We start from the raw sequence: 27,208 nt of genomic DNA, 5'->3' as shown, positions 1-27,208 counted from the left end.
TCAGGAAGACAATTATCAGGACTCCATGTGTCCATGTTGGTGTTTTCCAGAGTCCAGAAAATGAGCTGTTCATTATCTGGTAAGCGCTGACCATTACAGACAGAGAGAGTCCTTTTTCCCAGCTGCTCTCCCTAATGTCACACAAGCATTCTTTCTCGGTTCATTAAGTTTAACCTCAGGCAGTTGCCACTCAGCCAGATGACTCCTTTTTGTGTTGTTATTCTTTTGACACACCCAAAGTTGGTGTGTCAAAATGAGCCAGAAAGTTTTCATTTCTTAAAAAATTACTTTGTGAGAGAGGGATTTAGGTTGAAAAATGTTTCTTTTTCCAAAGATAAGCAGGTAACATTTTTTTCTTTTATTTATATCGATGACCCCCATTTATCACTGCTTTTTAAGTCAGCGTTACAGGTGAATTAGTCAGAAGAAATAATGCTAAATTTCATCCTCTATCAAAAATCTTGAGTCGGTTTTCAATCAATAGTTGGTCTGTTTAGAACAAATAACTTGGACTCTGAGTGTAGTTCAGGCGAAGATCAGAATCTCAAAATTGATTGCCTAGCATGTGCAAGGTATCTTGTTTTATCCCAGCACCACACAATTAAATTAGTATAAAGATAAGTATATAAATAGACAGATGATAGAGTAAAAACTTCATGGCTTCATGGCCATTAACAAAGGATAGCATACTTGTTAATGGGTCTGTAATTTTCAATAATTTTTAATCTTTCTGTTGAAGACAGATATTAAATGAAGGTATGTACAAGATCTTGGGTTACTCATCTATCAGAAGTTGCTTTAACTGAAAAAATTTAGGTTAGCATAAAGTTCTGGATTCATCATGGCACCTTCACACAAATGTGTCACACTTTATTCTTGCTTGTTCCTCTCCACTCCAACCCTCTGCAGCACCCCAGTCCTTCTCAGTTGGTTCCTGACCACTGTGTCCCAGTCAGCCCCTCACCTGAGCTTCTATTTTATATGTGCCGATACTTCGCTATGTCTTCCATTTCTGAGCTTTTATAATTCTGTAGCTATAAACTTATTACAGTAATTATCAGTCTAGCACCATCATTGTGTGGATGCTTTGCAACAACCATTCAAATCATTTGCCTATCATCTCTTTCACATATACACACACAATGTAAAACACAAACACAGGGTGTGTCATCCTGCTAACATCTTTCCTCCTCTCTCATATATAACATAACATACCATCATATATTAGAATAAGTTATGAGAAATAGAATTACCAGTTTAAAGACTTTTTGTTCAATTAACATAGCGTTGACATTGTTTCTTCTTGACTTAAATTAGTTAATACTTCCTTTAAAGTGGAAGTTTAAAATCCTTTTTCTTTTTGTATCTTTGAAGGTAATAGATGTTGAGATTTGTTTTCTAACTTATTGGGTCATTTCCTCAATAACACCAAATGACTTTGTTTCCTTTTCTTACCAGACCTGGCTAGACATGCATATTCCAGTGCTCTCAGGGGTAGGTATTGCTCTTATTACTTTCATATCAGTGGGTATTCCCTCCACATGGCATTGCAATCAAAGATAGGTTTCAAATTGCTGCTACATCTTCTTTGAGTGTGGGTTCCATAATTGCATTTAACTGTTTCTGGCTATGAGTTCTTTTTGAAAGTGACATGACACTTAGGCTAACGGGGATTACAGCAAAGGCTTCCTTAGTTTTTATTGCTGAACAAATATTTCCATAATTGTTTTGCAACATGTCAGATCTGGTCTCAGTCTCTTTTTTTTATGAATCACCATGGGGCAATTTTTAATGTTATTTTCCTGTGATCCCTCAGTTGTCCAAATGCTTGTTGAAGAGTCTTTCATAGGGATATCGAAGGCTATGTTTGCATACTCTGCCCCCTTCTCCACACAAGATACCTCCTTGTTGATTTATTTCTTCAAGCCACGTTCCACAGAAGCAAGACCGTGCCATCAGAAGAAAGGGGACAGAACCCTTTGGTGAAGAAACAGTACAATGCGATGAATGTTGGGAAAAAGAACCCCGTGGGCAATTATGAACACGTAGTGCTTTCATAAAGATAAATTGTGAAATGAAGAGTGACCCATCAGCTGTCAGTTGAGCAGCTGAGGGGGTCACTGGGGATATGGTTGACAGGGTTTTCTGTCAACTCACTGTGTTTACAAAAAGCAGAAGTGGATCCTCACATTTCCTTAACATGCACGCTTTGCCTTCCATGCCGTCCTCTGGATGGACCAGCTGACTCTCATTTTGAAATTCATTTTACTTCTCAGGGAAGTCCCATCATTGCTTTCTCCACAGAATGGACTTATTCCTTTGTTTATTACCGTGCTTCATGGTTGCTGAATGCCCCCACGCTGTACTTCCAAATCAATATTTGATTGGCCCAGGGTTTTGTTTTGCTTTTGTTTTTCTACTGACTTTTGCACTGAAAGAAGTAGCATGTAATTTAATCATTACTGACATAAAAATGAATTAGTTCAAGACTGAATAGTACAATCAGACTTCCTTTATAGTCTGTAACACAGGTTTCTTTTTTGTTTGGTTTTGAAATTTTCAACTACTCCTTTCTTCATTTTCCAGTATTCTGAGCTCTCTGACCCAGTCACAATGGGATTAGATGTGCATTTGAGTTAAACCCCAGGGGAAAGTACAATAGAACTCTCCTTACAGACCTTGTTTTCACCATGGTTTTCAAATCAATGATACTGCCCATCTTATTGGAACATTCTTAGCTCTCCATTGCCCTGGAGTGCCAGTCTCACCATGCCAACTTCAGCTGATCTGCTTTTATTCTGCTTACAACACATGTTATGTTAATGTAACATACTTTAGGCTAATGGAAATACAAAATTAAATGTTCTCAACCATACGGTATCAAAATCTTGGAACTTTGGAGGAATTCTCTGGTCTCTAATTTCCAACCTCTTTGTGTGGAACACTGATACCTTGCAGTTTTGGATGAATTCATCAGTCTCCTATGCCTGGGGTCCTTTTGATTTCTTGCTCTGATATTTGTGCTCAGTTACATGCTATCCACTGGCTTTGAGGCACAGTAATTAATTTCAGTAATTAGGCATTTACTTATTATTATTATTGTTATTCATACTATGTGTTGAGCATCATTCCAAGCAAGGAATAGAACACATAAGTAAATGACTTCTCCCGAGTGCAGAAGTGGAGGTGCTCAGCAAGCAAGATAAAAAGAAAATACCAAGAGGCCTTGGGACCATGACAACTCACTGGGTAGCCACATCAGTTGACTTTTTAAAATTTTAATTGATTATTTTACATCCTGACTGAGTTTTCCCTTCTCTCCTCTCCTCTCCACCCTCCCCCCACCACTGCCAATCCATTCCTTTTCTGTGTCTGTTAGGAAAGGGGCAGACTTCCCATGAGTATCTACAAAGCATGGCATATCTAGTTTCAGTAAGACTAAGCACCTTCCCTGTATTTAGGATGGGCAAGGCAATCCAGTATGATAAATGGGTTCCTAAGAGCTAGCCAAAGTGTTAGGCACAATCCCTGCTCCCATTGTTAGGATTCCTACAAGTAGACCAAGGTACACAATTGTCACATATATGTAGTAGACGTAGGTCGGTCCCCATGCAGACTCTGTGGTTGTTGATACTCCATTGTATAAATATACCACATTTTTCTTTGTCCATTTGTTGGCTGACTTTTAAAGAGAAATCTTAATTTCCTAAACTTTCTACACTGGAATTGAAAACATATAACAAATATAAAACAAAGAAATGTAAAAGACTTGGATATTCAATAAATAAATGTTTTTATCCATGCATAAGAAACAGATGATGCAAATAAAAGCACAGACCCACACAGTTAGAATGAAAATGATTTCTGATTTATGTCTGTCAGCAATATAGATATTTACAAATAACCCATATGAAAATGTAGAAAAGCACATTACATCTCCACACATCATCCACATTGGCTGCATAAAGTTCAGTGACAGTGTTTGCCAATCTGCAGTACTTGTACATAGATATTTTGTGCTAAAAATAAGTACACATAATTTAAAATAAATTACATTACACAATTTACAAAGTAATATTAACAAAAGATTCACAGACAGTTGCCTCCTTACTCCAGCAAAATAAATATTCAGGTAGTTAAATTAACAAAAGTGTCCCACTTAGACCCATATAATTTAAAGAAATAATTGCTTATAAATTCAACAAAATTATATTTTACAGTAATGGGTACTGATCTTCTCAAAATTCTGTGATAAAAAGGGACAAAAGACAAAGGACCAGAAATGGAATCTAAATGTTTAATTTTAAAAATAAACAGGAACAAATTATCCCGAGAGTTTATTGAGGCTCAAAATTAGGTTACTTAAACGAAGAAAAGAAACCAAACAACTACAAAACAGAACAATAAGACTTATAGCCAGTTATAGTCTAAGTAAAGTAGGTTTTTACCCACTGACAAGGTGGCTTGCTTCAGTTGTTTCCAGGTTTCTGGTCTGGCTTGACAGAGCAGAATCAAAATGCATATTTAACTCTGTATGTTTAACATTTACCTTATTCATTTAACATTGCAGACATAAGCACTTCCCACTGTGTTTGTTACATAAGACTTTTTAATCACACTGCAAATATCTTATTGATAGAAAAACCAAAAAGAAATATAAAACTAAGAACAAGTCAATTGCTGTGTCCACACCTCTGTGTCAGAATCCCTGACGGGCAACCAGGACAGGGAGATTCTGTTCTCATACCCAAACTAGACAACCAGTGCTCAAGGATTCTCTCCAAGGGTTCGCATAGACTTGTTCAGGGACTGCTGGCTGCCTCCGCCCTCAGTACAAGGGAAACTTGACAAATCACATTCAAACTGATGGTGTAAATGTTACAAATGACAACATTGCAGGACATTGGAAAGCATGATCTCTATAAATCTATTTTAAGTCTCCCTAGAAATAGGCTCTTTCCTGTTCATTATGGATAGATACAGACTTTTTCACTCTTGTGCAACGTGGGAAGAGAACAGAGATTTTAGATGAAAATAGGGGGAATAAGGGAATACTGACTAATAACAATATAAATATAGAAACTGACATTTTCAGATTTTCTTTTTGTTCTTCTCTTGGTGTGTCACCGGTGTGACTCTTTACTCCTTATTCATTGCTTTTATAAGATAAAAATGTTTACACCCTAATTGATGTTTGTTTTTCAGTAGGAAGAGTTAATGAATATGCTACACTTTTCCTTGTAAAATTTTGGACGTGTTTAGAGGCAGGTGGTTTGGAGGGAAGGAGACAAGGCTATGGAAAGCAGGAGGAGAGTAGAATTAGAGAGAATAGTCAGAGAGGAGCATCACACAGAAGCAAGGATACAGTAAGTCAGAGGAGTTAAAGGCATGTGTGGGAAGTACTGCTTTCTTCCTCCAGAAGCAATGCCTTTATCTTGAAATATTCAGGAACTTGGCAGTTTTATTAAGCCACTATGACCATTGCCACCCCTCAAAGCATGTTCCAACATTTACAATCCCTGTGGAAAAGGACTAAGCATGCTTTTAAAGAATCTGTAGTAATGTGTTCCAAAGCAAGCGCCTCTAAAAAGCATGCTTTTTCTTCTTTTGGATGTCTTAGTAACTTATGTATACAAAGCCTTTACTAATTTTAAGTGTCCAGCTGAGTGTCGGACATGTGATAACTCAATAAATATGTCTTCTTATAAGTAATTTGTGCTTCATTATATAAATAATTAAAGACATGCTTTAATGTACCCCTTTTCAATTAGTTTAGGCTACACTCAAAGAAACCTCGAAATAGAGCTTATTTATAGTCAGTATACTGGATGGGCACTGATGAATAGGCAAATCAGCCTCTTTCAAGGAATATCAGTCATGCCACTCTTCCTGGGATAGTCCAACAATATTCTATACATATCTGCATTTGTCCTTTCTTCTTAAAATCAAATAGAAGATCATCTCTCTTCTTCCTTTCCTTCCTTCCTTCCTTCCTTCCTTCCTTCCTTCCTTCCTTCCTTCCTTCCTTCCTTCCTTCCTTCTTTCCCTTCCTCCTCCATCTTTCCCTCCCTTCCTGTCTCCCTCTCCTTTTATTTCTGCCCACAGACTGTTTTGGAAAGGCACAGGTTGTCATCAGAAAAATTTTACTGTTTACCTCCTGAATTATAAGTATAATAAGTATAAGTATAATAAGCACCCATTGGTCCAAATTATCCAAATGGATACATTCTCATTTTCCCATTTCTAACAATAATCCATGCAGTACTGATTTATCCTGATACGGAATATCCAGTTTTTCCAACATTAATGTAGCTTTAAATACAATTATTTATTCATAAACATCCTTCATCTTCACAATTTTTATATCTTATGATTTTTTAACTTATTTATTATATCCTAGGTAGGAGAGCACTGATTTGTCTTTATAATTAATCACATTTCATAAAATACCTTAAATGTAGCTTGTGCAAGGAATAAAATAAGATTTTATTCCCCATCTCAAGAATGCTAGGTGTTGCCTACATTTCATCAGATTGTTACAATTTTTCACCTAATCACAATGGATTATGTTTCATCTATTTTGAACTGAGCTTTTTGATCCAAAGAGATTAACTTAAGAATTATGTTGAAGACCTCGTATGTGTGTGTGTGTGTGTGTGTGTTTGTGTGTGTGTGCATGTGTGTGTTTGTGTAACAATCACAGTTTTATAGTAACAATATTATTTTCCTTCCTCTTCATGTTATACTTCAACTAAATCCTTGGCTTACAGTAAACTCATCCTCCTGTCTCCTCTCTTTGAAATGACATATACCATCTAAAACCTTAAATTTGGAATAAATAAAAGGTACTTATCACATTTTTCATATTGAATTTATATAAAGATTTTCATTTGTGGGATTACAATACACTCAGGATTCTTTTGTAATCTTTGCAGGAAATGCTGTTCTAATGGACAGCAGGGGGAGCTCATACCCAGTCTATGAAGGCAAATACCTCATCACCCAAACCACAGTTCCAGCAACACACAAATGTTTAAGCTTAAAAACAAACAAAACAAAGCAAAACCCTAAAGGTGTTTACTGTATTTAAATGACTGGAAATGGTCCAGAAGCTAACTGCAGCAGTTACTGCCAGAAATACGTGACTGTTTTTTCCCCCTACACAGTTTAACTTCCTTTTTAGAAGGAAAAAGTGAGAAATACTCCATGATAGCATTTCCCAGGCTATGCCAGTGAATACAGAACCACTTCCCCAACAATAGTAATGACTATAAATTGTGACCTGTGAGATCAAAGCTGGTAGACAGAGAGTAAACAACTGAAAACTAACGATTGTATACGGTAGAGCTAGCTCTATGAACACATCTACAGAGTAAGGTAGGTTCACAAACTAAGACATGTAAAAACAGCCTGTTGTTTTTTTCATGGAAAACAGTGATGTCACTGTTTTTCCTGTGGAGTATCTTCTCTGGCACCATGGAACAATGGGAGTGTTGCCAGCTCAACTACAGACCTGACTGAAAACATTTCCTGTTTGATCTTTTTCTTATAAGGTTTGTGACTGTTGCTCTTGATATTTAAGCAAACTCTAGATGAGATAACTTGCTCTTCTCTTTTTAAGCTTTAGGTTTTAGAATCATACTGCTTGAGATTTCAGTCAGGAGAAGGGCAAAAGACCATGACAGTGAAAGACAGCCTACATGACAGAATGTCAACCTCACACCGAGAAAGCAAATCAGGAAGAAAGAAAAGCTAACACATAATTGTGATTTTTTTGTTACAAAAATCATCAGTACATTATTTTCTCCATCTGCTCAAAATTACGAAGACAACCAGTCCTTTTTTCTTTTCTTTTCTTCTTCTTTTTTTAAACAAAGATAACAAATATATAAATCTCATCAGAAACAGCCTTCCAAGAGCAACTGCAACCCAACCAGGGGCTTCCACCCTTTGGAGGTTGATGGGTTAGGGACTTCATCACTTGAATTCTTGCCGTGTTTTCAATTTCCTAATGGCTGTAGTGAGAAGGAAGAGTGTAGACAGCAGATGTAGTAGCAGATTCGATCCTGTTACCAACAAGACTGAACTAACTCTCTCCCGAGTACAAGCTTGCAAATGTCTCCACAGCACTCCTGGCACAGATCCCGTATGAAAAGAGGAAGTTCCTATGGCAATACTGGTTAAGTTCCTATCATGATGCACTAATATAGTGCAAAATGTGCCTTCCATATAGCAAAAAAGATGTAGGCAACCAGTGTGAAATTAGGGAAAGTAGAAATGTATTAACACAAGCATATTTGTTTCCTAGACAATAACCACTATAAAATACCGAACTTGAGGATTCTGTCTTCTAAGATACTAGTACACGTCCAGCATTCACACATTGGAAAGAGACAAGAATAGTCTTACAAAAGAGTTTGTCTCTGAAATGCAGGCCAATAAAAGCTACCATCAACCATGAAGATGCTAAATTGTTCAATGGGTTCTCCATCTAGCATAGGACTTTATCTTCTTCACTGTTAAACATTGATTATTAACAAGTATATAAGATGACATCAATATGTGTATCAGTTGATTGGCTATACATGTTGTTATGCTTAAGTGTAGAGTTATAAAACCTTCATTATGAATTTTTCATGCTAGAAAGCTCTGCGGGTTAGTGCTACAAGCAGTCTTGCATCTGGCTTCCCAATTGGCCAATTTCCTCAAGGCTTTTTAGGGATTAAAGTGGTTTGTTTTCAATCGGTAGATTTCAGAAAAGATGATTCAAAACTCTCGTGACACAACATGCATTCCACTGCATCTGCTAGTATTCTCAAGGTTGACTCTCTGTATGTCAGTGGTGCTGTCTTGAATATTCCCAGTGGGAGGGGGGTTTTCTCTTCTTTTCTTCTTAAGGATGGTGTTCGTAACATTTTAAATTAATTATAATTCAGAGGTTTGAATACTAGCACTGTGGTCCCTGGATGTCTACTACAAAGGCAAAAGGCCAAGTCTGGTTGTTTCCAGGAAGAGTCAATGTTACATATCGGCATCTCCATCATATGCTAAGGTTAAAGGCTTGAGACGGTTATTTTGCCGTCTTTGGGGTTTCTTTGGCTTCTTGCTGTAGGAAGTTCAGGAAAAATTGAAGAAAGTCAGTGTTTCATGTTAAATATTATTGTTTTGAATTAAAAAGCAAAACAAAACAAACTGGTAAATCTAAATTGTCTATTTTCTACATTGCCTTTTAGAGATGACTTTGTGAACTCTTTGAGTTTCACAGTTCCAAGAAGCCATGTCAAAACATTTAAATATTTTTTAAAAGCCAAATTAATCAATTTCTTGATTGATAACAGTGGAAGTGTTGACATAGCATATTTTGGATTTGTTTAAGAACTTTAAAAAATAATGTACATTTACAAATACAGTTAAATAAGATTAAGAATTGTGCCATCTTCCTCTAGGGAAAATTCAGTATAAAATATATATCTCATATCATTAATGAAAACCAACTTTCTATGTCATTTACTCATGAGAGAAATCTTGAAAAAAATGACCTAGAACAGCCCTGACTCATTTCCACAATCTGAATGACTCAGACACTGTAGGCAGATTTTAGATTCTCTCATCTTAAAGTTTATGTTTTAAATTCAGAACTTTGTGAGAAGATGGAGTAAGTACAACATATGCATTTCACACACTAGTCTGTTCCTGTGTTACTGGCAACTGGAAGATTTTTCTTTGAAATACTAATCTTATATATCTTTTTAGATTCTGAAACATTTAAGCACTCACCAAGCTAGATAAATCATGGAGACAATGAAGACTAACAGTACAAATGCCCCAGCCGCGACACCGTAAACCCAGGTCTTTAGTCTTCCATCTAAGAAAAATAGATACGAGTTAGTTTACATTGTTTGGAACATATATGACAGGTTTGAACTATGACCCATGATGAGTCATATATGGCCTGTTCTGTTCAAGACTTGATATGTATTCTTTCCTAGCACAGTTATCAGTAATGTAAAGTAGCTACTAGGAGTTAGGCAGCATTGCATTCAAGGGGAATTAGCAATGGAAACAGTTTAAAAACAACAAATTGTGCTTTTGTTCAGATGCTGAGTTCTTTATATGAAATCTTATCTCAAATTCAACATATTTGTAGGTCTAGTCCTAGATGCTTTGACTTTTCAACCTACTTCTGGAATGGCATATTATATTAAAAAGATAAAAAATGCAGCTTTTCAGAAATACATAAAACCTGGAGCTGATGTCAGTGGTTATTTGACCATTTACTGTTGATTTCCACAGTTTTGTACCAGATGAAACTTAACACACCAACTTGTTTGTTTTGCAATTACAATCTTTTATCTAGTCCATATTTGTAGTGTGCTTTGACAATAACAGAATTTGCAGAGATAAACTTTAAAGCTGCGTTGCTAGGGATGATATTGCCTAACTTAATTTCATGCTAATATTAGCATACACTGTCTGTTACCTACATGCAAGTATGTAGGCAATATGTACATACAAGTATGTAGACAGTATTCATATCACAATATGATATGATTATGAAAATTAGATGTGGTCAAAAATGACCCCATGAGATTTATCCAAAATTTAAGAATATTAATGGTAATTAGTACTAGGTATTTTGTTCATTAGAGGTCCAGTTGTTGGAAATAAGTTCAGTTAATATTCTAAATATCGCTTCCTTTTAAAGCTGAAGATTTAAAAGTGTTTTCCCCTGTTTATTTTCTTTTTTTGAATTGAGTTTGGAATCAAAAGAACTATTATACTACTAGGTTTCTTTGCTGTGAAATTAACAAATATTCAAAAACAAAGGGTGTCCACATCTTTACTGTTTCAATATGTTCATTTTTGGAAATTACTAAATAAAGTGGAAAGAATGCTTTTATTTTAATTGAGAAAAGTTGTTTTTATTTGTGGAGATCTACTTAAATTCTTAGTTAAGGTCAAAATTGTTAAATGGTAATTTGCTCTCATAATGTGGAGAGGAGAGTTTCTAACATTTTTATAGACAAATCAGCTTTTCAAAACTCAATTGTATTTTCAGCTAAGAATCCAATAAAAAGCAATGACTATATGGATACAGGTAATCACCCAGATATTTAAAACATCTTAAAAATTCAATATTGGTTCTCTAATAATGGAGATACTTTTACTTAATGGATCATAAATAGAGGTATGCTAGCTATGCAGATTTCTCCATCATTTCTTATGTTTCTAATGGAATTATAAAGTTGACTATGTCTGACTTTGCCTGGATCATCTTCATGGTGAGGGAGAAAGAGGCAGAATCCATGTTGCTTATGGAGTACTAGTAGGGCACTTTTTGTACCTGGAGACAAGTGTATAAGATCTATTCCAGTTAGAGAGAGAAAGTGTGCAAAGTAGAGAGTAGCATTTCCTCATGCCTGGAGGCTTATTCCTGTCTTGAATTCAAGTCCATTACTGGATATACTAAGAGTATATATTGTAATATGACAATGGGCTGCATCCAAGTTTGAAAGGTTTTATTAAGAAAGGAAGGTTCCAACACTGACTCTGTATATTTGCACTAGTATTGATTCTGGGGCATCTATGAAGATCAACTCTGGGGATGTCACTTAGTGTCCTTGGTAAAGGGCTGCATTTCTCATGCTCTTTATGAAGAAGGTTCATTCCACATACTCTGTATGGTTAAACTGAAAACTCCACATGTCTTTTTAGTCTTATTTGTGCTTGCTGTAGGTAAAAATATATTTTTCCTAATTATTTTCATTATCACATAGCTTTGTTCAATGTGTATTTATTATACTTACAGCTTTAGGACTGGGATTTAGATAAGTAATATCAATATTAATATTTTTGAAGAAAGTATTTTCATTTCTCTGCATTTGGGGCAAGGTATTTAAGGTGACATAGATGCAATGTAAAAATGAGTAAATGGGTTAAGAAATAATTACTTATCTGAAAATGCTGGGTTATTAAAAATAAATCTTGTGGCATGACTATTGGTGGAATGTCTAAGTAAAGAATTTTGTGTTCAGTGTCTGGTTGTTTCACCTGGCCCAAATGGCTGTAGAAACCAGGTCCTGCCCCGTCCTGCTGGGTTAGTGGAGGGTTGGGTTGGGTGAACTGCCCGACTGGTTTTCACATCTCCTCTTTTGTCCTCCACAGTGGGAATCACCACCACTGGGATAAGTGTACATTGCTCAAGGGTGCTGTTGGAGGACATGACTTCAGTGTACCCTTCTTCACAGCGGCATGCCTTCATCTGCAGGAGAACAGCGAGGTTTACACTACACACGAGGTGCTCTTGGAAACTGCGATTAAGCTTACTTTGATAATGAACATTAGGAAGCATTTTTATGAGAATTTACCACATGCAGTTTCTGCCTTAGCTACATTAACCCTGCCCCCCATGCTATGGTGCAGTCTTTCTAAAGGTAAATCAATGAAGTACATTGAGAGTTGTTCACAAAGGTAAAAAGAGATGCTTTGAAGTGGATGGTACCTGCCTCCACTCATGGCCTTATTTGGACAGGGGAGGGACTGTTCATGAGACAGTGGGGTGACAAATGATGGAGGTCACTTGTCCATCTTAATGAATGTGCACATACCTCATTACAGTATGAGTGGGGTTGAGTACATGGTGGGTTACAAGACCTGTCGGCATCAGGCTGGCTCACTACCAAGCAGCCCCCTGCAGAACAGAAAATTGTATTTTAACAAGTGGCTCCTTATTGCTTTGATAAATATACACACTGTTATAGACTTGTCTTTGAAGTTTGAACCACTGGGAAGCTCCAAGAAGTTCTGCACTTGCTAAATGGCTTGCCATCACTTTCATTAGCAACTTGGGACCTTTTACCCAGGTGACAGCACTGTGGCTTGTGCTTTTTAAGTATCCAAGACAAATTGCCAAGAGGCTGATTTTGTAGCTGCTATTTTTGAAACACTAGTTTCATATAACCTATTTTTGATAAGAGTCAGAATAAAAATAGGTCATATAACCCATTTCCTCAAGCCAAGCCTAGTAATTGGAAAATAAAAACAGACTTGCTTTTATTTTAAAATAAGTACCTTTCTTGGCTACTCAAACTGGTCGCTTTCATATCACTCAAAGTAACTTTTCAACTTTCTGATCATTTCAAAAAGTGTTTGTTATAATGCATATTTATTTTGAAGAAAATAACTCTTCTTATTAATTCCAGATACTTGTAGATGCTGAGGAGGACAATGTAACAAGCAAGTCTTTGGCTTGAATTATTGCTTAACTTGACATGGAAGTTAATTCTTCTAATTTATTTCTCACATATAATACAAACTGTGCATTGCCTATTATTGCACTCTTAAAGTTGGAGACAGTTGCCCTGAAGAAACTGTATTGGTGATATAGATGGGACTCTTAGTTTCAAACTACACTTACTCAGCTTAACAAAACTTTAGCGAAACAAATCAATTTTTAAAAATTTATTGGGCTCTAGTCATTTGGATTCAATCAAAGGTTCTTATGATCATTTCTTTGATTTTCTTTTAATCTTACAAATTCTTGCTTTTAAGGTTTTATGCACTCATTCTTTCATACTTAAAAATACAACAAAATAAATACAATTAAGATAAAAAGCTATCATGTCACAAAAGCAGTTAGTCATTGCAAGACAAATGCAGTTTAGTGACCACACTATCTAAACATATGAAGGGAAAGGAAAACAGTTTCATTGCTTTCTTGTGAGATGAGACAATCTAGGAATTAAAGCTATTGATACACATAGACAATGCACTTTACATCTGTTTTCATAGGGAAAAATCATCTAAACGGTGGAAGCAGAGTGCATCCAGTATTTGTCATAAGTTGTTTCACATTACTTTATTGATAACAGAGAAAAATAATTGTATATCCACTTTGTTGTACTGAAATAAATTTAAAGTGTGATTTTTACTGATGAATCTAAATTTTGACTTAACTTCGATTTGGGGAATAGTATCAGTTGCAGTAGGAAAACAATAGTGTTAGAAGAAAAAAGGCAGAAAAATATTCTTGGTTTCTATATTTGAAAGAAAAAAAACCTTCAATGAAATAAAACCTTTTAGGAAACTATCAGTTTCCTTAAGAATCACTTAAAGAATGATATACATTCCTTCCCAGGATCTGAGAAAAAAAACCTTCAATGAAATAAAACCTTTTAGGAAACTATCAGTTTCCTTAAGAATCACTTAAAGAATGATATACATTCCTTCCCAGGATCTGAGTTAAGTGAATGACATCTGCAACACCTGGTTTAGGATGACTACACTTCCCTGTCTGTGCTTTTTATCAACCAGTCCTCTTCGAATGGAGTTCAGGGTCACTGTTTTCCTTCCCCAAATAATACTGCTAAGACAGTGAAGAGCTTCCTGGTAGGAGTGGTTTCTATTATATATTGCACGTCCACTGGGAGATGCTATTATCAAAGGCTTCTTGCTATTTTTTTATTCACAAAAGATACTGTCTTCATAAGAATATAATTTGACATTCTGTTCTGGCTTTCACGGGGAAGGAATAAGTAATTAGGTTTCAATAAACCTGGGTCACTTGAAACTCAATATAAAAATTGATGTTTTCCAAGAAGCTCATTGATCCTGGATCTCATTGCATATATGAAAGCTAGCTCACAAGTGGAGTTGTCCAGGGGCACCCTGGCACATACTACTTTGTTTTTCTTGCAGAAGAGTTGAAGCAAGAGCCCCAAGTCACCAGGTGCCCTGGGCAGCTTACAGTCAATACCCCTACTGCCTCTGACATGGAGATTCCCAACAACTAAATTATTATTATAATGATAAGAAAAAAACGTTAAATTTGTGTTTATGTGTCTGAAATTGAGTTTCTGCTTCTGACCTTGATTTTTTTCCATGAAATTTGCAGAGTATTCAATGCATAATCAGCCTGAAGTTTCTTTTCCCTTTAATAGGTGTTTGGAATAAGCCCTTGACTTCACTGAATTCACAAAGAGCTTGCAGATTAAAGAAGTCCACTGGAGATATCTTTGAAATCTTCTTGTTCCGATTTTCTTCTTTGGAAGTATAATAATCCTTTGTGATGGGGACATAGCTCTTGTGGAAATATTAAGCTACACAAAATATGCATGTCCTATGATATTTTATTAATGGAGAAATCACTTATGTGAGATGTGAAGAAAACCGAGAACCAAAGGTCTGCATGCTGCTTTCTGGGACACAACCGGAACCCAAAGACCACCCTCTCAGATGGTCTGGGTTTGAATTACTGATAAATCTTTCTTATTAATCAAAATTATCTTAATAATAGATTTGATAATTCAGGCAGATTATGTTTATATGTGCATAATACCTTGATCTGTATCATCTTCAAAGCACAGAAGCAGAAACAGTAAAAGCCATAATTATTATTTTGTTTGTATATAATAATTTGTAATGTATAAAATCTCTAGGAAAAATCAGGAAACAGCTTATATTCATTTATTAGTCTTGAGCAGTGCTTCAATTAGATATATTCTAATGTCCAAAGGTGATAGGTAAGAGAGAACTTGAGACATTTTAAAACAAAAATAATTTGTCACTGGACAACACACATGTGTATAGCACAAATTTCTTGATTCCAACACTGTAAACAGCTGAGTTTCTTTCAGTATTTGACTATATATGTATCAGAGGAATAGATTCAGAAAGACAAAATATTGGTGTTTTACCTGTTACATTCACACCATCTGACCTTTGACACCACACTGTTCGAGAGGAGCCCTTCCAAGCACTCGCCATCCACTTGTACTCAAAGCACTGTCCATCTGCAGGCACAGAGCAAGCACTGATGTTTCATTACTCAGGGCCACCGTGACAGAGAATTATCAACACACGTGTGAACAACTAAAAGGTGACATGAAGTCTATTGCTGAGGATTGCAATGCCAGTGGACTGCCTTGAAGTTGCAAAACAAGTTTGATAAAACTTCAGTTATCAACCTAAATCCCCATTAATGTTCTACATCTTCTATCCTGCTACCATGTCAGACCCTGGATGTCTAACTTAATTTATGGTTATTTCTAAAATTGTATAGTTTTTTAGTACACTGGAAATGGAACATATAGACACATACAGAGAATAACAAACTCTAAAATATATTCAACTGTACCCTTGAATAAATTGGATAGGAGACAGCTTTCTGAATTAATTGGTATAGGAAACCGCTTCCTGAATGTAACAGCAGTAGCAAAGAAACTGAGATTGACAACTAATAAATGGGACCTCCTGAAACTGAAAAGCTTCTGTAAGACAAAGGACACAGTCAACAAGACACAATGGCAACCCACAGAATGGGAAAAGATCCTTACCAACCCCACATCTGACAGGGGGCTGATTTCCAACATATACAAAGAACACAAGAAGTCACCAAAACACCAAATAATCCAATTAAAAAGTGGGGCGTGGTGATATTTTTCTTGCGCAAATAAAGTCTGTCTGGAGGTCAGAGAATGGAGCTTGCCACTAGCTAATAGGGGTCTGGAGACCTGTACAGAGAGACAGGAAATGACAGAGCTGGGCAGAAATTTTCCACTATGTAACCATAGAGGTGATTTCTTGTTTGTCCCTGCTTATATTCTGTTTCTGCCTAGCAATGTCACTTCCTGCCTGTCTGTACAGACCTTTAGACCTTTATGGTTAGCTAGTGGCATTTTCTGCACAGCTACATCACTTCCTACCTGTCTTTACCTTGACCTGTGATTTATTTAATTGCAAACCTCAAGCTTCTGTACTTCTTTGCCTACTCTGTTCTAGGAATTGGGAATATTTTATGTGGTTGGTAAATTTAGTAAGGTTATATTGACATATACGTGACAGGTAAGTAGGTAATATTACCTAATTCTTATGTTAAGTCATTAGTTCATTAGTTTCATTCTAAGTGTTCTCAACATCTTAGGTCTCCTCCTCCAATTTATCAACATAAGGTGACATTTTCTATCCTACTTACTGTTTGTTATATGTCACATTTCTTAACCATTACAGAACAAAGTTAAGGATTTGAGCCTTACATTCTCCACTAGATACCAAGACTTTTCTCATTATCAAGATACTACCATGATCCAAATTCTATCATAATAATGCACTGAGGTTGTGGATATGGAGTGTGCTACAGATAATGAAGGAATGTTTCTATATTTGCATATTCATAAATACACACATGAACATGTATTCACATGATGCTCTATGTCCAATTATTGTGAAGTTAGCATGGCTAATTCTTACCAATGAATTTGCTTATCAGTTTATTAGACTATGTTAAAGAGTCTAATTTTTACTGTGTTTTATAGTGTTTAATTTTGTTATTTGTTTCCATTTGTTAGACAAATAAAAATGTTAGACTTGTGTTTGATCATAAGTGTCATACATATTCAATGATGCTATTAGGCCTCTGTAATTTTTAAATCTAGGAAATATTTTTTACAACATTTCACATTTTAAAACCAGAATTTCTCTCTCTCTCTGTCTCTGTTTCTCTCTGTCTCTGTCTCTCTCTCTTTCTCTGTGTATGTGTATGTGTGCATCTGGAGGTATCTGAATGTTGCAGGAAAACCTGGATTGTTGGTCATCCCCATTGTTTGGGATAACTGTCTTCCATTACTATTGAGTACACTGGGCTAGCTAGTCCTCAAGCTGCTAGACATTCTTCTGTCTCTGCCTCTAGTCTTCATGGGTTCAAACTCAGGCCTTCATACTTGCATGACAAGCACTTTACTTACTGATTCACATCCTTGGGCCCTCAGAATATTAATTTTAATTTAATTATCACATCTAAATAGAAACCCAACAAATTCAGTCATTCAACAGAAAGTTGAACTAAATGAATAGAATTCATGAATCGAAGCACTCACCATCACATGACTTTGTTTCTAACATCTGCTCTGGGCACAGATGTTGATTTTCTAGTTCCTGTATAATAACTGCTCTGGATCGCACCTGGATTCCACCAAAGCCAAGATCCTCACCATTCACACAGGTCAGCTGACAAAGACTCCATGAGGACCAGTCATTCAAATAGCAGTCACCTGTAAGAAACATGCTGGTAAGTTATTCCCATAGGGGACAGCCATGCAGATACTCATTTTGATTTCAACTGTGCTAGCTATGAATGATGTTTATGATACTTGGATAAATGATAACTATTATTTTATATGTAATAAAAATATTGGAGTGACGTGATAGTCTCTATGCGTCTTAATTGTTGGGAGCCAGTCTCAGATTGCCATCTAGGACATACAGAACTTCTGGCCACAGGACCAAGCTAATTAGAACAGTTATACAGCCAGTTCCTAGTGAAAGACCCCTACCCAGGACCCCCTAGGAAAAGACAAGCAAGGCCAGGCCGTTGCCTAATGAAAGAAAACCCAGACCAGGTGCCTCGCCCAGCTGGCAGGATGTCAAACAGGATCTGTGGTCACCAGAGCAGTCATAGGACCCGAATAATAATTGCTGAAGCGTGCCAGGGTCTTTTATGTGGCAATGCCAGGACACCTAGTCCTTGGCAACTACCCCTGCCCCCAGTTGTGTCTATGATCACCATAGTAGTCATGGGACCCGGATAATAATTGCTGAAGTGTGCCAGGGTCTTTCATAAAGTAATACCAGGAAACTTAGTCCGTGGGAACTACCCCTGCCCCCAAGATGAGCCAATGAAATGCCTGTTACTTATGTAACCATTAAAACTCCATAAATATTGTACTCCCTGAAAGCCCGGTATGCTCTGCACCCGAGTTGCAGTAGCATCCGCAGGCGCCTGTGTACTCAATAAATCACCTCTTGCATTTGCAGCCAGTAGTCTGGCCCCAGTTCTTGGGCAGAGGGTTCGGTTCAGTGCCCGGTGCATTGATGCCGAGGTCTTTCACTAGAAAACTTACAGTTGCCCTTAACAAGAAACAAATCTTCCTCTCATACTCAACCTCAGAGGCTAAACATACCCTTTAGGCTAGCCACAAGGCACAGTTAACAAGGCAACCCCTCCTGCACCGTTTGCACCCTGCCAGAAATCCTCCTTCTGAGGTCTTCTAACATCCTGCCTTCCTTGCAGCTGCACGCCAACTACCTTCAAAACCTACCCCTCCAAACCTGCTTAACCAACTATATCGCTAGCCCAACAGAAAAATAAAATTGCCACTTGATCGGAATCCTGTCTTGTGGTCTTTCCTCTCGCGCCTCCTGCCCCACTATTTTCATTCCTCACAGGTCTCTGCTCCGTGTTCAGTTCCGGCTGGACTGGGACAACTGGCGCCCAGCATGGGAATCAACGGCCAGTGAGGAGCCACTCAGTGCTCTCTGGAAGGGTCAGACCTGACCACGCATTTGCAAGACCCCGTGAGATCTCCACGCTCACTCTACCCAGTGACTGGAACTTCGGGATTGAGAGCACCATCTCAGGAAGGAGGTGAGTTACGGGGCAGGGATTTAATACAAAGGATCTTTTCCTCTCTGGGATTAAAGAACCCCTCAAGGTGTGAGGAATAGGGTTAAAAAGAAACAGCTCAGGAAATTTTTTATTTTCATATGAGATACTAGTCCTTGGTTCTCCCAAGAGGGAACAATTATAGTCAAAAATGGAGATGGGTGGAAAATACTCTCCAGAACTATTACAAGACCTTTGGCCCCAAAAAAATCCCTGTCGAGGCTTCTAACTACTGGAACCTCATCAAGATATCCTCCGTGTCCACGACCACTCCCCAACCCTCCAAGATTTAGTCAAAGAGGGAGAAAAAAAAACCCTTAAAAGATACTCTCGCCAAAACACCCCACACCCCACCCCCCAGATCTCTCGTGGCCCCAGTCCTAGTCCTTCCCACCATTCTTTAGAGTTGGGTAATAAAGTCGTCTCCCCCTCATGAGGACGATTGCAAGCCTGTCTCATCTCCCTGTCTGGAGGTAAAAATTGAAATGTCTCCACCTCCCCCTGAAACACCAAATATATCCTCCATTTATCCCGTCCTTAACAGCCCCAATGACGAGCCACTTGACTCTGGCGATGCTGCCATCCTTGAGGAAGAGGCTGCCAGATATCATAACCCTGACTGGTTTCTGCTCAATTCCCCCCTCAAAAAACGCCCCTCTGCAACACCCCCTATCCCTCCACTCTGGCTGACACCGTCCTACAAGGACCACTTGTGAATCTCTACTCCCAGACATCCTTTAACTTAGCACACCTTAAAATCCTCATCCCTAACTGCCAGCAACAAATCCAACTCCTGACCCAACTGCAAGACCTGGACTCCCAGTTATCCTCTTTAGCAATAGCCCCCTTGCCTACACTGTTAAAAAAGAAAAGACCAAAGACCTCAGGGTTACTCCTGGCCTTTCCCACTCACCCTTCAAAGTGGCAATCAAGTTCCTCTGGCCCAGAACCAGAGGGCGATTCTGAGGAGGAAGATGAGGCCCCTGTCCCGGCCACATCAGGAGCTTCGCCTGGAGACCCTACTTCCACTTACCTCCCTCCCCCATGAAATATACAGCCCTAGATCTCAAAGTCATTGAAAACTTAAAAACTGATGTCTTCAACTATGGTCCAACTGCCCCTTTTACTTTGGCCTGTGGGGACACCAGACCTTGAGCAGAAACCCACTTCCCCTTCGGCCTGGGAGCAGGCATCTATGTAATGTTTACTGAAAACAATTCAGTGCTTTAAAGCTTGATAGGGCTCAGATAAGGGCTGGCTCACTGAAATACCATGCCGTTCACACCTCCTATGGCTAGATGCCTCTTCCTGTTTCCCTGGGGTGTCTCCCCGATTCTGGGGCCAGAGATTAGACCACCAGCCAGGAGGAAAGAATGGTATGTAGATGAATGGCAGGAGTCCTTAAAAAGGGAAGCCCTTTTTCTTGGGGAGACTTCTCCTGAGATTTCGCCTGAGAGCTCTCCTAAGCGGACTGGGGTCTCCTCCTAAGCTGACTTGGGAAATATAAAGTTTTCTTAAAGCAACCGACCGGTCTCTGTGTCATCTATCCCGACCACCTCGCTACATTCTTGGATGCAGGCCGCACAGCAGGTGAGACAATTGGAGGATCCCACCGAGATCATGAAAGCGAGGTAAGTGAGCGGGTTCGTTTCTTTTTCTGGCCAGGGAAAGATTGGGGAAAAAAAAAAAAAAAAAAAAAAAGAAAAGAAACCATGGGGAATAGTTCTGGGAAGCTCGAATTACAGTATCAAGTTAAAAAGTTACTTGAAGGACATGGGACTACAGTAAAGTCTAAAACCTTGGAAGGCTTTTTAAAATGGATTGAACGTGCGAGTCCATGGTTCATTACTGGGGGAGACTTAAATGTCCCAGATTGGAAGGATGTTCACTATGATCTTTAGAGTCAGGTGTTGGTGGCATATGCCTTTAATCCCAACACTCGAGAGACAGAGGTAGGTAGGATGGAGGCCATCCTTGTATATAGAGCAAGTTCCAGGACAGCCTCCAAAAGGATAGAGAGAAACCCAGTAAAAAAAAAAAAAAAAAAAAAGGAGGGTAAAATAAGAAATCTCCAGTCTTTCACCTGATCCACTGAGGTCAGGAAAGTAAAGGAAAACTGAGAGATTTAAAAGACTGGCCAACAAGTAAGGCTATAAGGATGTATTAAAAAGGGGGTACCAAGCTAGGGGTACCAGATTAAATGTTTAGGACCTTGCCTGACAAAGGTCAGAAAAAAAAAAGGGAACCTAAGAGATCACCCTCAGTTAAAGGGTGGATTGGATTAAATGTCTAGGTCCTCACTTAACAAAGGTCAGGAAAAAAAGGGAACCTAAGATAAGAAGTTGCCCTCAGTTGGAGGGTGGATTGGAGGATCATCCTCAATGGGAGGATAGATTAAAGATGGGTAAATTAAAAAAAATTGGTAAAGTTAATAAGTGAGATGTTAGTATTCAGTAAAGAAAAAGACAAAGGTATATAAAATAAAAATGTTTGGTTACATTTATATGGGGTAGGTTATTGATACAAATTTAAGGTCAATTTTGTGAGTCATCTCTAAAAACTTTTGGCAAAAGCCTGGCCTTTCCACTTTGCATCTACAGAATTACAAGGAGTGGGTATGGCTGTAGCCCCTGAGTGTAGCTCAAAACTTCTCTAATGAAGAAATGACGAGGGACATACAGGACTTTTTCAACCTTTAGTTTTAATTAAAAGATTGACTGGAGTTGTTCTGTTAAAGAAGTTTCAGTTCAACAAACTAATCATAACCTAGGCAAGGAGAGATATGTATGCATGGTCTGTGTGTATGGACGTGGCCACGTCAGTATGTATGAAGTGTGAAATGTAAATGCGTGAATGTTGACAAAAGCAACTGTTCTAATTGCCTTGGATATGATTAAAGGGATACTTAAATCCCTTCAAACAGTTAAAAACTACCTAAATCGATTTAGATATAGCCAAAAGAAACATCCAGTCAGTCGGTTAATATTTTAACAAAAAAATTCAAGTTAAGCCCTCAGAGCCAGTCAGAGAGAGAGAGAGAAAGAGAGGTTTTTTTCAGGGAACTGTCCTGCCGCTTTGGCAGGCCCCCACCCCCAAAGGTGTCTGTGTAGATGCAAATTAGGCCTTGTCAGCTCAGATGCAAATGAGGCCTTGTCAGCTAGTGAGAGCTACAGGTTAGAAAAAAAAAAAGGACTATTTGGGACATAGTATAGTTTACAATCCTTAAATGATTCTCAAAGGTACTTAATGGTTATGTCCCTTTTAAAGGACATCTACTAATACTTTAAATAGTGATCCCAATTCACCTAGATAGTTGACTAAGGAGGGTAGACAAATCCTTCTACTGTTATGGTCCAACTTCAACAGTTCAAACAAAATTTAAAAATAAAAGGGAGTAATGTCCCCAGTCTCCACATGATTCATTAAATAATCCACTCCTCATTTAAATATTTATAAAATATAAATGCCAGTGAGGAATCTGCTTCAGACAGATTCTAACATAATGAAAGTTAAATAACTATTACTCAGGCCAAATGGAAACATCCATACACTAGACAGTAGAGAAGACCCTAATTTGGGGTCGAGGGCATGTTTGTGTTTTCTTACAGGAAAAGAATAAAGCTTCAGTAGCGGTCACAACATCTGGTGAGATGCATGGAGCAGAAAAAACTGGACCTGAGACCGTGGGAGCCTGCTCAAGCCAGTTCGAGATCTCCTAAATCAGTGCTCCTGACCCTTGATGTCATCAAATCTACAGCCCGAGAAAGAAATAAAACAGTCAGTTCGAGATTTCCAGTGTCTCATCAGGCTTGCTACATCAACCTCCTGGACCCGTGAGTTTTCATCCCAAAGCCAACAAAACTGGAAGATTAGCAGCTAGCCTTTGATACACCTTAAAACAACAGAATTCATTTTGCCAGCTTTTCCCTTTGGGGGAAAAAAGACCCATTTAAAACATTTGGACATTGGTATGGACTGTGATGAATGGCAAAAGCCTTTTTTCAGTATTTGAACAGGACATGGTCACTTGAAATATCAGACTCGGTAGTTCCTGTTTCTGGAATCACAGTGTGTTTTTCTGGAGAAATGTGGTTTGTCCTGGTGCGACAAAAAGACTTTGACTCAGGTTGCATGTTCGGCTAATACTACTGACATTAAATCGACAGACTACATCACCACAGGAACAAATTGGTACTCTGTAAATAGTGCAACAAGCCTCTTGTTCATGTTTTTTATAATGCTACATGTGTAACATCGATGATTGTACCTAATGTATCTGTGCAAGTGCACTCTCTAATGCTTTCCTGAGTAGATCTTGAAATGATTGTAAACTTTATCACTGTTTTGACCTTCAAATTGTAACTATAAATCACCCTTGTAGCAAAGAAAGGCTGGTGGTAGAATGCTATGGCCCAGATCGGGGGGATGGGCAGGTGACAGAGAGGCGCTATGTCAGTGGGGGTCCTAGGAATGGTAACAGTGGCAGTAGGCGTTCTGGCTTCATGCTGAGTTCAAAGTGCCTTAGCCCATGGCAATCCCTATAGCCATAAAGCCTTATTACAAATGATTTTAAAGTTGGGGCGCTCTTATGACGGGCAACTTGTGGGGAAGACCCACTCCCACCTAACAGGGGTTCAAGGTCCCCCAAAGACGGGCCAGGGAGGGTGACCCTACTTGACCTAAGACAGGAGTGCCTCATTTAAAAATAAAAAGGGGTGAATTGTGGGGACACCAGACCTTGAGCAGAAACCCACTTCCCCTTCGGCCTGGGAGCAGGCATCTATGTAATGTTTACTGAAAACAATTCAGTGCTTTAAAGCTTGATAGGGCTCAGATAAGGGCTGGCTCACTGAAATACCATGCCGTTCACACCTCCTATGGCTAGATGCCTCTTCCTGTTTCCCTGGGGTGTCTCCCCGATTCTGGGGCCAGAGATTAGACCACCAGCCAGGAGGAAAGAATGGTATGTAGATGAATGGCAGGAGTCCTTAAAAAGGGAAGCCCTTTTTCTTGGGGAGACTTCTCCTGAGATTTCGCCTGAGAGCTCTCCTAAGCGGACTGGGGTCTCCTCCTAAGCTGACTTGGGAAATATAAAGTTTTCTTAAAGCAACCGACCGGTCTTTGTGTCATCTATCCCGACCACTTCGCTACATTCTTGGATGCAGGCCGCACAGCAGGTGCAACATTGGCCCTCTTGGAGAATATCACTGAAGCCTGGCTCACACCTAATGAATGACATCATTTGGCTTGGGCCACCCTTTCCTGGGGTGCTTTTGTCCTTGGGAAGTCAGAATTTGCTGAACTAGCCCGTGACATGGCACCAAAAAACCAGTCACACGCAGAGTCCAGGACTTGGACTACAGATAAAATTTTAGGTAATTCCCCTCATCACACCCTAGAAGCTCAAGCCGCTTTTCCCACGGGACTGCTAGCACAAATTCGCCAAGGAGGGCTAGGTGCTTGGCACAAACTTCCCCCTAAGGGAACTACTTTTGCCTCTCTGTCTAAAATTATCCAAAACTCTGATGAGCCCTATAGTGCCTTCATAAGTAGACTCACAGAAACGGCTAAACGCCTCTTCAGCGCTACCGACACCAAAGACCCATTTATTAAACAGTTAGCCTTTAAAAATGCTAACCCAGCCTGTCAGGACATCCTAAAACATCATAAAAAGGAGCCTCTATATACTTAAGTCTGCCTTTGTGCTGGCGCCGGTTCTAGCCATGCTATCGGCCTTCCTATAGGGGCTGCCTTACAAAAGGCAGGCCTCGCCCACAATACTTCAAAAAATTGCTTTAACTGTGAACAACCGGGTAACTTTACAAGAGAATGCCCGTACCCTAAATCTACTCAAGTCAGGATCATCAAGCCCACAGATGCCACTTCTACCCCCTTCCCCCATCATCGCCCTCGGCCCACTGCCCCCGTGCTAGATGCCTCCGTGGACGCCACTGGCACAATGAATGCCTCTCTGCCACCAACATTTATGGACAGCCTTTACCCCCTCTCGGGGCTGCTCTGGGACCCCCAAACGATGGCCCCCGGAGCTCCTGGGCCACAGAATCCCATTCCTCAGCTCCCCCACTCTCAATTATCTTGCTCTGGCAAGGAACAAAATCAAGACTGGGATTGGAACTCGGTCCCACCTCCGACACAATACTGGTGCCAGAGAACCGAATAGTCACCATACCCACGGTCATAGTGGGCCCCTTGCCACCCGACACATTCAGTTTTATTCTGGGATGTGCATCTTCCACCCTGCATGGTACACAAGTCCTTCCTGGAGTTGTAGACCCCCAATCCCCTTTCAAATTCAACTATTGGTAACCGCTGTAGAAGGCGTACGTTACATCCATAAAGGACAAAAGATTGCCCCACTCATTTTTGTTACCCCATAGTCCCCATGCTTCCCATAACCCTTATAAAGTCTCTCACCCTACCTCCCCTCACTTTGGTTCTTCAGACATTTTCTGGATCTGAGAAATCACCCAGTCCCGCCCTACCTTGACCCTCTTCCTTGATGGAAAGCCTTTCTCTGGCCTTTTATACTCTGGAGCAGATGCTTCTGTTATCTCCCTCACTCACTGGCCAAAATCTTGGCCCCTTACTGATACTGTTACCCACCTACAGGGAATAGGACGAACCGCCAATCCTGAACAAAGCGCTAAACTTCTTACTTGGAAGGGACCAAGGAGGCAACTCTGTGACCCTCCAGCCCTATGTCATCCCCGGCCTCCTCTTTAACTTACGGGGCGAGACCTTTTGTCTCAGATGAAAGTCTATATGCTTTCACCCAATGATACAATTGCCAAACAAATGCTAAATCAAGGATTCCTCCCCGACAGGGTCTTGGACCACATGGCCAGGAGATACATCAACCAATTCAAACAACCCCCAAACGAGACAAAACTGGTCTAGGCTACCCTATCTAATTAATGTCATTGTTCAAGCTGCACCCCAAACTCCCCATGCGGACAAAATCTTCTGGAAATCTTCCACACCCATTTGGGTCGATCAATGGTCACTCACCAAAGAAAAACTCTTAGCAGCCTCGAGTTTAGTGCAGGAACTATTACAGGCTGGAAAAATCATCCCCTCCAACTCTCCCTGGAACACCCCTATTTTTTTAAATAATAAAAAATCTGGAAAATGGAGACTCTTACAAGATCTCTACACTATAAACAAAGGCCTTCCCTCCCCAACGGTCGTCCCTCATGGATACTACAAAATAATCATAGATATAAGGACTGCTTTTTCACTATCCAGTTACACCCTGAAGATGGACCCTACTTTGTATTTAGCCTCCCCCAGATAAACTTCCAAGAACCCAAGCCATGTTATCAATGGCGAGTCCTCCCCCAAGGTATGGCCAACAGCCCCACCTTGGCCCAAAATTTAGTCTATATCTCCATTTAACCACACCCCCTTTGAGAAAAATATGTAGTACCTGCAAAATGCCAAATACCATAAATCCACATCAAGTTTCCACAGTCTGATTATATATCGATTCAATCAACATTTAATCAAGAACAGGCCATTCCAAGAACTTCAGAAATACCCCATCATGTTATTCCTGGTGTAACATGATTATACCATATTTTATATACCATATATACCCTTTTGCATTTCCCATTTTCACTCACTCATGTTTGTAAGATCTATTACATGTTTAAATAGGACATTTTGAAAATGCCAAGTAAAAGAGCAATCACCAGACAAATTTAAGAAAGTTATAGAAATGCTTGTATGTCTGAATTGCCACATATTGGG

At 39.1% G+C, this 27,208-nt stretch overlaps 1 protein-coding gene across 2 annotated transcripts in view; it reads right to left on the bottom strand.

Annotated features, from left to right (window-relative positions):
• Nucleotides 1–3,846: 3,846 nt before the first annotated feature.
• The window catches only part of Thsd7a (thrombospondin type 1 domain containing 7A), a 407,489-nt gene continuing 384,127 nt past the window's right edge, over nucleotides 3,847–27,208 (bottom strand). The window contains exons 23-28 of one of the 2 annotated variants that reach the window (XM_005080956.4): nucleotides 17,874–18,047; nucleotides 15,696–15,791; nucleotides 12,609–12,691; nucleotides 12,052–12,262; nucleotides 9,778–9,865; nucleotides 3,847–9,106 (exon numbers count right to left, since the gene is read on the bottom strand). In XM_005080956.4, the coding sequence (XP_005081013.2) occupies nucleotides 9,022–9,106; nucleotides 9,778–9,865; nucleotides 12,052–12,262; nucleotides 12,609–12,691; nucleotides 15,696–15,791; nucleotides 17,874–18,047 (737 nt within the window). In that variant the 3' untranslated portion in view covers nucleotides 3,847–9,021. The remainder of the gene's footprint in view (nucleotides 9,107–9,777; nucleotides 9,866–12,051; nucleotides 12,263–12,608; nucleotides 12,692–15,695; nucleotides 15,792–17,873; nucleotides 18,048–27,208) is intronic. The other variant, XR_005869715.1, reaches the window with a different exon arrangement.

The sequence above is a fragment of the Mesocricetus auratus genome, unplaced genomic scaffold (genome assembly GCF_017639785.1).
Source record: "Mesocricetus auratus isolate SY011 unplaced genomic scaffold, BCM_Maur_2.0 Super-Scaffold_100019, whole genome shotgun sequence".
NCBI lineage: Eukaryota > Metazoa > Chordata > Mammalia > Rodentia > Cricetidae > Mesocricetus > Mesocricetus auratus.
The sequence above is the reverse complement of the archived record's forward strand: the minus strand, read 5'-3'. Positions and strand labels throughout refer to the sequence as shown.